This window comes from Stenella coeruleoalba (genome assembly GCF_951394435.1).
Source record: "Stenella coeruleoalba genome assembly, chromosome: 4".
Classification (NCBI taxonomy): Eukaryota; Metazoa; Chordata; class Mammalia; order Artiodactyla; family Delphinidae; genus Stenella; species Stenella coeruleoalba.
The window spans coordinates 133,681,215-133,693,382 of record NC_137149.1 but is presented as its reverse complement, the minus strand read 5'-3'; the positions used below and the strand labels follow the sequence as shown (position 1 = coordinate 133,693,382).

The following is a 12,168-nucleotide window of genomic DNA, read 5'->3' as shown; positions in this document are numbered from 1 at the left end:
TCAGTGGGATTTATTGAGTCTGGAGCCCACTGCCCCTCTGCCGCTGGAGAGGACAGAGCTGTAGACACCATGAGAAATGAGGGAGACAGAATTTTGATTTAAGTTCTGCTCAAGTCCTTTTGTATGTAATCTAGTTTTGTTAGACCCAACAAAGGTTTTAAAAGGCTGCAAACATACATGTATACATGCACACATACATACGTAAAAAGCTTCACCTGATGCATCTGAAAAAACTACCTGGTGTTATAATAAAAATCTGAAAGGAAGAACTTTTTACATTATTATTATTCCAAGATTTATTCTCTTTTGTTGATCTCGTGGTAAGTCTTCATTTGGGGCAATGGCACTTTTATTTCTTTGACTTTGTTAGCTTCTGGGACTCTCCGTTCCTTGATATGAACTGCAGTGGTCTTTTTTGCTTAGGTAATTTAAGTTGTCATCTTTTGATGAATTTATTTAAAGGTAAAAGCTTTTTCCTTCTCTTCTGTGAAGAAGAAGAAATTATGGTTAAATGTAATGATTCACAGGGACACTGTCAGAAAACCACTCAACAGTGAATTGACTGACGGTAACGCAGTTTTTTTATGTTTAAAAGTAAAGTTTATAATTCTGTGATATTAATTTATTGTAGGATGTAATTAAAACCATTGTACAAAGTGGTGGCATCAAGCATCTAGTTACCATGGCAACTAGTGAACATGTAATAATGCAGAATGAAGCCCTTGTTGCTTTGGCACTAATAGCAGCTTTAGAATTGGGTAAGTACCCCAGTGATAAACTTATTTTCTCCTGTTTTTATCTTGGATGAAAGGAAGCCACAGGAGTGGAATAGAAGTCAGACAGGACCTTGACTAGAAGCATTTTGCCAGTGTGTTTCTGTACCCGTCCGGATCTGAGTATATGGAAAATCATATTCTATAGATTGTCACCATAGCTGTCCTTTTTGGTTGTCCTTTTGGTAACATTTTTAGGGTAATGCTTTAAGGTTAGTTTGACTCTTAAATGATACCTCAAAGTTTAGGCACTTAGGGAATACAGAAAACATTTTCAGCAGACCTCATGGAGAAGTGAAACAATACTTAAAATACAACAAGTTCAGGGTTTGCTACTCTTCCAGACATCCAGACCTTCCCTTCCATCTCTACTACTGATTCTCTCTTACTAACCTCCTCCTCTCTATCACCATGGTTTCTGTTGCTTTACAGCATTGCCTTCATTCTAAATTCTCACCTTTTATGTCACTCTTCTGTGTATTTACATTCAGGATTCCCCCAAAGCAGAGTCTAAATGATTCAGGTAGTTTCTCTCTAGCAGTAGCATTCCTGTTACTCAGAATTCTTCAGGAGAAGCTAGCATCTAGTTTATGGGTAGCAACTTTGTCTCCGGAACCAAACTCTGATACATAGTCAGCTGGGGACAATCAAAGTCACATGGCCTGTGGTAAGGCCTGAGGTTGCCTTACATAAAGGAGGACTATAGACTTGGTAGGCATGTCCTGTTCGGTTCAAAACCATTCGGGTAAATACTGTTAACTGATCACCTCAGTTCCCAGTGATGATTTTTGCCCATAATTCTCACACTGGGGCAAGTGGACCCACCAACCCTTATCCCAGGAAGGAGAAGCCAAAAGATAAACATGGTATATCTCCTTCAGTGTCAGATTTACTCAGATTTCAGGTATGAGAGATTTGAATTTTTGTCCTCTTAAGGGGACAGTTAAAACAATTTATAATTTTTAAAAAATCAGGTATAAGTAGGATGTAAAATTTTCTTGAATTCTAAAGAAAGAAAACATCCAGAAAATATATGTGGCTTTGGTCACTAACTTAGGTTAAAGATGCTGTGATTTCCTCCATGGTTTGGGTAGATTATGTGAGTCTGTCCAGAGGTCCAGACACCTTTAAGAGGGGAAGCTATGATGAAGAGGTGAGAGTTGGTGAGGACATTGAATACCAAACGGGGTTCATGGCTTGATTTTTAAAAATGGCTTAAAGTGATAGAGCAATTTCAGAATATCCTTGACTTCCTATCCTGGGCTGAATCTGGTCTTGTGCCCTTCATAACTAGTATCTTCTAAATAGGCTTTAATTTTGTCTGCTTCCTGATAGCTGAGCATTTGCCTGAGTCTGTTTACCTTACCACAGAACTATATAAAATGACAAAACATAATCATATTTGTTGTTGGTTGTTGTCACCTAGTGTTTCCTGGGCTCTTTGAGCCTAAGATTTAGAAATGAGGTCTTACTACCTTTTTAATATAAAATACACTTTGAAAACCGTATTTTTCCAAACTTGTATCCTTACAGGCTTTTAGATATTATTAAGGAATTACTATAAAATTTTTGTACGATAATAGTATTGAAGCAACATTTTAAGAGTCCTTATCCTTTTTTTTTTTTTTTTTGATAATTGTACATTCACAAGCAGTCGTAGGAAATAATACAGAAAAATCCCTTGTACACTTTGCCCAGTTTTGCCCAGTGGTAACATTTTGCAAAACTAGTGTAACATCCCAACCACTGATACAATGTACCTATCTTATTCATACTTCCCCAGTTTCACTTATACTTACTTGTGTGTATGTTATATTCAGTTTATCACCTGTGTAGGTGTATCTGAGCAGTTCTAATACCACAAGGATTCTCCATTTATAACCACATTCACCTACCTCCTACACTGCTCCTAATCCCTGGAAACCACTAATCTGCCCTTCATTTCTAAAATTTTTTTCATTTCAAAAATATATAAATGGAATCATATCGTATGTGACCTTATGGAATCGGCTTCTTTTGCTCAGCATAAATTCCTAAAGAGTCATTGATTTGTGTGTCAATAGTTCATTCCTTCTCATTCCTGAATAGTATTTTGTGATATGTATGTACCACAATTTGTTTAACCATTCATGTATTGAAGGACATCTGGGCTGATTCCACTTTGGGATTTTTAAAAATAAAGCTACAATGAACATTCATATATGGGATTTTATGTAAACATAAATTTTCATTTTTCTAGATAAATGCCTACGAGTTACTAGATAACTCCTGGGTTGTATGGTAACTTCATGATTGATATTTAGAGAAACTGACAGACTGTTTTTCAGAGTGGCTATACCATTTTACATTCCCGCCAGCACTGCATAAGTGATCTAATTTACTCTGTACCCTCACCAACATTTAGTATTGTCCCTGTTTTTTTCTTTTATTTTAGTCAATCTGATAGATATATAGTGATATCTCATGCAGTTTTAATTTCCATTTTTCTAATAACTACTGATGATGTACATCTTTATGTGCTTATTTGCCATCTGTATTTATTCCTTGGTGAAATGCCTATTTAGATCTTTGCCCATTTTCTAAATTGTTTTTAACTATTGAGTTTTGAGGATTATTTATATTCTGAAAGTCCTGTAGTTTTACATTTAACTCTGTGATCCTTTTTGTATTAATATCTGTATAAGATGTGAGGTTTGGGTCAGGGTTTCTTTTTTTTGCCTATGGATGTAATTGCTCCAGCACCATTTGTTGAAAAGGCTGTCTTTCCTCAACTAAATTGATTTTGTACCTTTGTCAAAAATCAGTTGCGCTTACGTGTGTGGGTCTACTTCTAGGGTCTTCTTTCAGTTCCTCTGACCTATGTGTCTGTCTCTCCACCAACACCACACTGTCTTGATAACTGTAGCTATACAGTGACCTTCATATCAGGTAGAGGAATTCCCACTTTATTCTTCTTTATCAAGATTGTTTACCTCTTCTAGGGCCTGTGGCTTTCCATATAAATTTTAGTATAAGCTTATCTATTTCCTATGGAGAATCCTCTTGGGATTTTGATAGGAATTGCAGAGTCCGATTCTCTTAAAGATACATGCTGAAATACCTGTGGAGGAAATTACGTGATTATAGGATTTGCTCCAAAATAATCTGGGATGGATTAGAATAAGTGGATAAGACTAGAGATAGAGGATACACAGTTGGCCATGATCATTTTTGAAGATGGTGATAGTACATAGTGTATCATACTATCTTTTCTGCTTTTGTGTTTAACAGTTTTCATAATAAAGGTTTTTAATTGCCCCATATTTAAAGGAATGTTTTAATATTGAATTTTAGGCCTAAACTCCTGAAATATCTACTGAATTTTAGATCTAAATACCCTTTTAACAAGGTCTAAATTTAATATTGCATATCTATGTCATTATTATTTATGAGTCCCGTTTGAAAGGTTTCACATTATCAGTTTCTAGAAAGGGAAATTAGTATTTAGCCAGATTGTCCCAGGTTCATACCCAGTGAATATAACTGATACTTGGTTTCATGTTCCAGGCACTGCTGAGAAAGATCTAGAAAGTGCTAAACTTGTACAGATTTTACACACACTGCTAGCAGATGAGAGAAGTGCTCCTGAAATCAAATATAATTCCATGGTCCTGATCTGTGCTCTCATGGGATCTGGTACGTATTTCCTCTGTCATTTGATATTCATCAACATATGGTTGACATTAAATATAAAATAATAGTAAATGGTGGCTTTGGGTTTTAAAAGCATTAGAAATTAGTTTATGGAAGATACAGGATTACTTTTACACTGCAAATACTCCCACAAGATTCTTAATAATGAAAAGTGTTATATAGCAAATATAGGCAAAAGTCAGTGTTAAAAAATTAATACCTTTAAGTTTCATTAACCCTAAAATATTTTATATAAAGAACAAATTCTGATTTTGTATACCATGATATTAGCTAAGGAGTTTGTTCAAGAAATCATTGGCATATCTTGTTATACATTTCATGGACCACTTGAAAAGAACATGTATCCTGCTGTTATCGAGTGGTGAGTTCTATAAATGTCAGTTAGATCCTTTTGTTTGGTAATGGTGTTTCTGTATTCTTGCTGATTTCCTACTCGGTCTGTCAATTATTGAGAGAAGGGTGTTGAAGTCTCCAGCTATTATTGTTGATTTGTCTGTATCTCCCTTCAGTTCTATCAGGTTTTGCTTCATACATTTTGCAGCTCAGTTGGCAGGTGCATACACCCTTCCTAGTGGATTTACCTTTCTATCGTTATGTAATGTTCCTCTCTGTCTCTGGTAGTTTTCTTTGCTCTGAAGTCTACTTTATCTGATATTAATATAGCTACTCCTACCTTCTTCTGAATAACATTCACGTGATCTTTTTCTACCCTTTCAGATTCAATCTGCGGTATCTTGTATTTGAAGTGTAGGCAGCATATTGTTGGGTCATGTTTTTTAATCCACTCTGTCATCCCCCCACCTTTTTTTTTAATGCTTAAAGATTACATAATTTCATCCACAAAGTTGGTTATCATTATTATTACTACCATTGGTTAGACGAGGAAGCCAAGACAGTGAAGGAAGTGAGCAGGGACATTGCAGTGGTGCTGGGTGAGGAGTGGTGAACATAAATTGTCCTGTCTGGTTAGTGACAGGCACTTTCAAGGTGATGGTAACAACCCAAATGATGGGCAGTAGAGGGGGTGGGTGTCGGGAAAGCACCTCTGGTAGTGAGCCTTGATGGGCAGAGTTGCGATTCTAGGTGGACTTTTTTGTGCACACACCAAGGGTGGATATGACTCCTGGGGCAGGCTCACCTTATCCAAGTACAAAACCAGAATGTTAGTTTACTTATATATAATGAGAAGTATGCCTGCCACTGATCTCAGAACACCCCAGGTGCACATGTCTGGCTCATTGACTCCTTCAGGGCAGACAGGCATCAAGGGTTGCTTGATGAGCTTTGATCAGAACAAGGAGAATTAAATGAATGGACTGTGTAATGGCATCAGGTCACAGTGGTTTGATGCATCTGTCTCTGCAGTTGCATCAGCTTTGCTAAAGGAACTGGAAGCATGGAATCCCTGGGCTTGAGGCTCCATCTTTTTGGATGTTGCTGGTATGGCTCTGTCTGCATTACCCACAGTAGTGTTTTCTGTTCTATGCCGCTGTACTGACAAATGCCCCAGTAACCTCTGCTTTGCTTGCATTCTTTGAGGTAATTGTTGATCCTTTCCACAAATCCTGCTTGGGCAACCCCTCAAATGTTAAAATTCTCCTTTACAAAGAGTGCATCCATTCTCAATTTGACCAATAAATAAATGGTCAAGACACTCTTGTGTTAAGTCTTTAGTTAAGGAAGTATTTCCTTTGGTTATTTTCTGAATTTTTCCAGGGCCAGTATTTTTAGTGATGCACTGTTAGAGAAAAATAGAAATATTATTTGGGTAACCGGTAAGATTTTTTTTTTTTTAATTTTTTTACTGTAATATGATACCCAAGTTGGAGAGCAGTGGGAAACAAAAAGTTTGTGTGTTGTTTAATCGGTAAGCAAAAATCATTTACTATTTCTTTGGGTTTTTTATTATTATTGCAGTTTTTAATATTTATTCCATTTATTTAAATTAATTTTTAAAAGTTCACCCATTTCTCCCAACCCCAATCCCTGTCCCCTGCAACCACCAATCTATTCTTTGTATCTATGAACTTGGTTTTTAGATTCCACATATAAGAGAGATCATATGGTATTTGTCTTTCTCTGTCTCATTTCACTTAGAATAATGCCCTCAAGGTCCAGCCATATTGTCACAAATGGCAAGATTTCATTCTTTTTATGGCTGAATAATATTCCATTATATACACACACCATAATTTCTTTACTCATTCACGTATCCATAGACATGTAAGTTGCTGCTGTATCTTGGCTTTTCTAAGTAATGCTGCAATGAACATGGGGTGCATATGTCTTTTCAAATTAGTGATATTTCCTCTGTATACATTTAGAACCACATTAGTGTTATAATTTTTGTTTTCAACCATCAAACATAATCCAGAAAACTCTTGATAAAAGGAAAGCCTATTGTATTTATCTATATGTATTTGCTATATCTGTTCTTTCTGATGTTCCAAAATTCCTTTTATTCCCTTTCTGTTTAGAGAACTTCCTTTAGCCATTCTTTTAGGTTAGGTCTGTTTGTGACAAATTCTCATTTCCTTTATTATTCCTTATTTATTCATTTTCGTTGAGAATATCTTGATTTCTTTTTCATTTCTGAAAAATATTTTCTCTGTGTATAGAATTCTGGGTTGACAGTTCTTTTCTTTCAGAACATGAAAAATGTTGTGCCACTTTCTTCTGGCCTCCATAGTTTCTTATGAGAAATCCACTATCTCGCTGTTTTTTCCCTTGTAGGTAAGGTGTCATTTCTGTCTCAAGACTTTTTTCTCTTAGTTTTCAAAAGTTTGAATATGATGTGTCTTGGCATAGATTTCTTTAGGATTATCCTGTTTAGGGCTTGCTCAGCTTCTTGAATCTGTACGCTATGTCTTTTGCTAAATTTGGGAAGTTTTTAACCATGTTCCTTCAGGTACCTTTTCAGTCCCACCTTATTTCTCTTCTCCTTCAAGGCCTCTTATGACATAAATGTGAGCTCTTTAGTTATATCCCACAGGTCCCTGAGGTTTTGTTCATTTTTTTTCCAGTTTATTATCTCTCCGTTGTTCAGATGGGGTAATTTGTATTGCTTTATTGCTTTGTATTGCTTTAAGTTCACTGATTATTTCTTCTGTCTTCTCTGTCTTCTCTTCTTTCTTCTGTCTTGATAGGCTTATCAAGCTTTTTGTTGCAGGTACTATAGTTTTGAGTTCTAAAATTTCTATTCTCTTCTTTATATCTTCTGTTTCCTTGCTGTGATCTCATTTGTTTCAAGCATGTTCATAATTGTTCAGGCATTTTCTTAATGTAAAATATACATATAATTTGCCATTTGAACCATTTTAAGTGTACAGTTCAGTGGATTGAGTACATTCATATCACTGTGCAACCATCCCCCCATTCATCTCCAGACCTTTTTCTTCTTTCCAAACTGAAACTCCATACTCTTTAAACAGTAACTCCCTAATCACCCATCTCCCCAGCTTTTGGCAACCACCATTTTATTTTCTCTCTTTATGAATTTGACTACTCATGGTACCCCATGTAAGTGGAATCATACAATATTTTTCCTTTTGTGTCTGGCTTATTTCCCTTAGCATAATGTCTTCAAGGCTCATCTATGTTGTAGCATGTGTCAGAATTCCATTGCTTCTTAAGGCTGAATAATGTTCCGTTGTTTGTATATATTACATTTTGTTTATCCATTCATCCATCAGTGGACATTTGGGTTATTTTCACCTTTTGGCTATTGTGAATAATGCCACTATGACCATGAATGCACAAATATCTGTTTGAGTTCCTGCTTTCAGTTATTTTGCTTATATACACAGAAGTGGAATTGCTAGATAATACAGTAATTCTATGCTTAATTTTTTGAGGAACCACTGTACTGTTTTCCACAGTGTCTGCACCATTTTACATTTCCACCAGAGGTGCACATGGGTTCCAGTTTCTACATCCTCGCTAATATTTGTTATTTGTTTTGATAATAGCCATCCTAATGGTTGTCAGGTGGTATCTTATTGTAGTTTTGATTTGCTTTCGCCTGATGATTAGTGATGTTGGGGATCTTTTCATTTGCTTATTGGCCATTTGTATATCTTATCTTCTTTGGTGATATGTTTAGTCAAGTGCTTTGCCCATTTTTTATTTGGGTTGTTTTTGGAAAAGTTCTCTATATGTTCTGTGTATTAAATGCTTATTGGATATATGATTTGCACGTATTTTCTCCTATTCCAAGGGTTGCCTTTTCACTGTTGTGTCCTTTGATACACAGTTTTTAATTTTGATAAAGTCCAGTTTATCTGTTTCTCCTTTTGTTGCCTGTGCTTTTCATGCATATCCAAAAGATCATTACTAAACTTAATGTCATGAAGTCTTACCCCTATGTTTTCTTTCAGAATCTTACAGTTTTAGCTCTTATGTTCAGGTCTTTGATCTATTTTGAGTTAACTTTTGTATGTGATGTAAGGTAAGGGACCAACCTCATTTTTCTCCTGTGGATATTACCAGCACCATTTGTTGAAAAGACTGTCCTTTTGTCATTAAATGGTCTTGACACCCATGTTGAAAATTATTTGACCATATATGTGAGGGCTTATTTCTGGGCTTTCTGTTCTATTCTGTTAATCTCTCTGTCTTTATATCAGCACCACACTGTTTTGATTATTGTAGCTTTGTAGTAAGTTTTGAAATTAGGAAGTGTAAGACCTCCAACTTTATTCTTTTTCAAGATTGTTTTAGATATCTGGAGTCCCTTGAGATTCCATCTGAATTTTAAAATGGATTTTTCTATTTCTGCTAAAAACGTTGGTTCTGGTTTCATTTTTTGTATTTTTTTAGCCTTTCCACTATGTTTATTTTTATTTTATTACGTTGTAATGAAACTGATTATTTTTATTATTAGTTTTACCATTATAGTCTATTAGTGAATGTTTTATTTATTTTTTAAAATTTTAATTTTATATTGGAGTATAGTTAACAATGTTGTGTTAGTTTCAGGTGTACAGCAGTGTGATTCAGTTATACATGTACATGTATCTATTCTTTTTCAAAATTTTTTCCCATTTAGATTATTACAGGGTATTGAGCAGAGTTCCCTGTGCTGCACGCTAGGTCCTTGTTGGTTATCTATTTTATATATAGTTGTGTGTATATGTCAATCCCAAGCTCCCAATCTGTCCCACCCCCGGTAACCAAAAGTTCATTCTCTAAGTCTGTGAGTCTGTTTCTGTTTTGTAAATAAGTTCATTTGTATCTTTTTTTCCTTTAGATTCTGCATATAAGCAATATCATATGATATTTGTCTTTCTCTGTCTTATTTCACTTAGTATAATCTTCAGTCCATCCATATTGCTGCAAATGGCATTATTTCATTCTTCTTAATGGCTGAGTAATATTCCACTATATATATGTACCACATCTTCTTTATCCATTCATCTGTCAGTGGACATTTAGGTTGTGCTACGTCTTGGCCATTGTAAACAGTGCTGTGGTGAACATCGGGGTGCGTGTATCTTTTCGGACCATGTTTTTCTCCAGATATATGCCCAGGACTGGGATTACTGGATCATATGGTAGGTCTGTGTTTAGTTTCTTAAGGAACCTCCATACTGTTCTCCATACTGGCTATACAAATTTACGTTCCCACCAACAGTGTAGGAGGGTTCCCTTGTCTCCACACCCTCTCCAGCATTTATTGTTTGTAGACTTTTTGATGATGGCCATTCTGACTGGTGTGAGGTAGAATCTTATTGCGGTTTTGATTTCATTTCTCTAATAATTAGCGATGTTAAGCATCTTTTCATGTGCCACTTGGTCATCTATATATCTTCTTTGGAGAAGTGTCTATTTAGGTCTTCTGCCCATTTTTTGATTGGGTTGTTTTTTTTTTTCTGATATTGAGCTACATGAGCTCTTCGTAAATTTTGGAGACTAATCCTTTGTCAGTCGCATCATTTGCAAGTATTTTCTCCCATTCTGTGGGTTGTCTTTTCACTTTGTTTATGGTTTCCTTTGCTGTGCAAAAGCTTTTGAGTTTAATTAGGTCCAATTTGTTTATTTTTGTTTTTATTTCCATTACTCTAGGATATGGGTTGAAAAAGATATTGCTGTGATTTATGTCATAGAGTGTTCTGCCTATGTTTTCCTCTAAGAGTTTTATAGTATCCAGTCTTACATTTAGGTCTTTAATCCATTTTGAATTTATTTTTGTGTATGGTGTTAAAGGATGTTCTAATTTCATTTTTTTTACATGTAGCTGTCCAGTTTTATCAGCACCATTTATTGAAGAGACTGTCTTTTCTCCATTGTATAGTGTTGCCTCCTTTGTCATAGATTAATTGACCATACATGTGTGTGTTTATTTCTGGGCTTTCTATCCTGTTCCATTGATCTATATTTCTGTTTTTGTCCCAGTACCATACTGTTTTGATGACTGTAGCTTTGTGGTATAGTCCGACGTCAGGGCGCCTGATTCCTCCAGCTCCGTTTTTACTTCTCAGGATTGCTTTGGGTATTTGGGGGTTTTTGTGTCTCCATACAGATTTTTAGATTTTTTGTTCTAGTTCTGTGAAAAATGCCATTGGTAATTCGATAGGGATTGCATTGAATTTGTAGACCGCCTTGGGTAGTATCATCATTTTGACAATATTGATTATTCCAATCCAAGAACATTGTACAGTATATCTGTCCATCTGTTTGTGTCATCTTCAATTTATTTCATCAGTGTCTTATAGTTTTCAGAGTACAGGTCTTTTGCCTTCTTAGGTAAGTTTATTCCTATGTATTTTATTCTTTTTGATGAGATGGTAAATGGGACTGTTTCTTTCATTTCTCTTTCTGATCTTTTGTTGTTAATGTATAGAAATGCACCAGATTTCTGTGTATATTAATTTTGTATCCTGCAGCTTTACCGAATGCACTGATGAGCTCCTTGTCTTGTTCCTGATCTTAGAGGAAATGCTTTCAGCTTTTCACCATTGTTAGCTGTAGGTTTGTCATATATGGCCTTTATTATGCCCACTTTGTAGAGAGCTTTTATCATAAAAGGGTGTTGAATTTTGTCAAAAGCTTTTTTCTGCATCTATTGAGATGATCATATGGTTTTTATTCTTCTACTTTTTGATGTGGTGTATCACAGTGATTGATTTGCATATATTGAAGAATCCTTGCATCCCTGGGATAAATCCCACTTGATCATGACGTGTGATCCTTTTAATGTATTGCTGGATTTGGTTTGCTAGTGTTTCGTTGACGATTTTTGCATCTCCGTTCATCAATGATATTGGCCTATAACTTTCTTTTTTTGTGGTACCTTTGTTTGGTTTTGGTATCAGGGTGATAGTAGCCTCATAGAATGAGTTTGGGATTGTTCCTTCCTCTGTGATTTTATTGGAATAGTTTCAGAAGGATAGGTGTTAGATCTTCTCTAAACGTTTGATAGAATTTGCCTGTGAAGCCATCTGGTCCAGGACTTTTGTTTGTTGGGAGTTTTTTAATCATAGCTTCCATTTCAGTACTTGTAACTAGTCTGTTCATATTTTCTGTTTCTTCCTGGTTCAGTCTTGGGAGATTGCACCTTTCTAAGAATTTGTCCATTTCTTTTGTGTTGTCCATTTTATTGGCATATAGTTGCTTGTAGTAGTCTCTTATGATCCTTTGATTTTCTGTGGTGTCCATTGTAACTTCTCCTTTTTCATTTCTAATTTTATTGATTTCAGCCCAC

General features: G+C 35.5%; 2 protein-coding genes across 10 annotated transcripts in view; one reads left to right on the top strand and one right to left on the bottom strand.

Moving 5' to 3' along the window:
* Positions 1-12,168, top strand: part of RAP1GDS1 (Rap1 GTPase-GDP dissociation stimulator 1) — a 155,926-nt gene that overhangs the window by 138,991 nt on the left and 4,767 nt on the right. For all 7 annotated transcript variants that reach the window (XR_013827936.1, XM_079919282.1, XM_079919285.1 and 4 more), the window contains 2 exons: positions 632-758; positions 4,320-4,448. Coding sequence is in view for 6 of the 7 variants with exons in the window: in XM_079919282.1 (XP_079775408.1) it covers positions 632-758; positions 4,320-4,448 (256 nt within the window). In the remaining variant the exon portion in view is untranslated. The remainder of the gene's footprint in view (positions 1-631; positions 759-4,319; positions 4,449-12,168) is intronic.
* The window catches only part of LOC307185279 (uncharacterized protein), a 33,856-nt gene continuing 25,433 nt past the window's right edge, over positions 3,746-12,168 (bottom strand). For all 3 annotated transcript variants that reach the window (XM_079919287.1, XM_079919288.1, XM_079919289.1), the window contains one exon: positions 3,746-3,873. In XM_079919287.1, the coding sequence (XP_079775413.1) occupies positions 3,794-3,873 (80 nt within the window). In that variant the 3' untranslated portion in view covers positions 3,746-3,793. The remainder of the gene's footprint in view (positions 3,874-12,168) is intronic.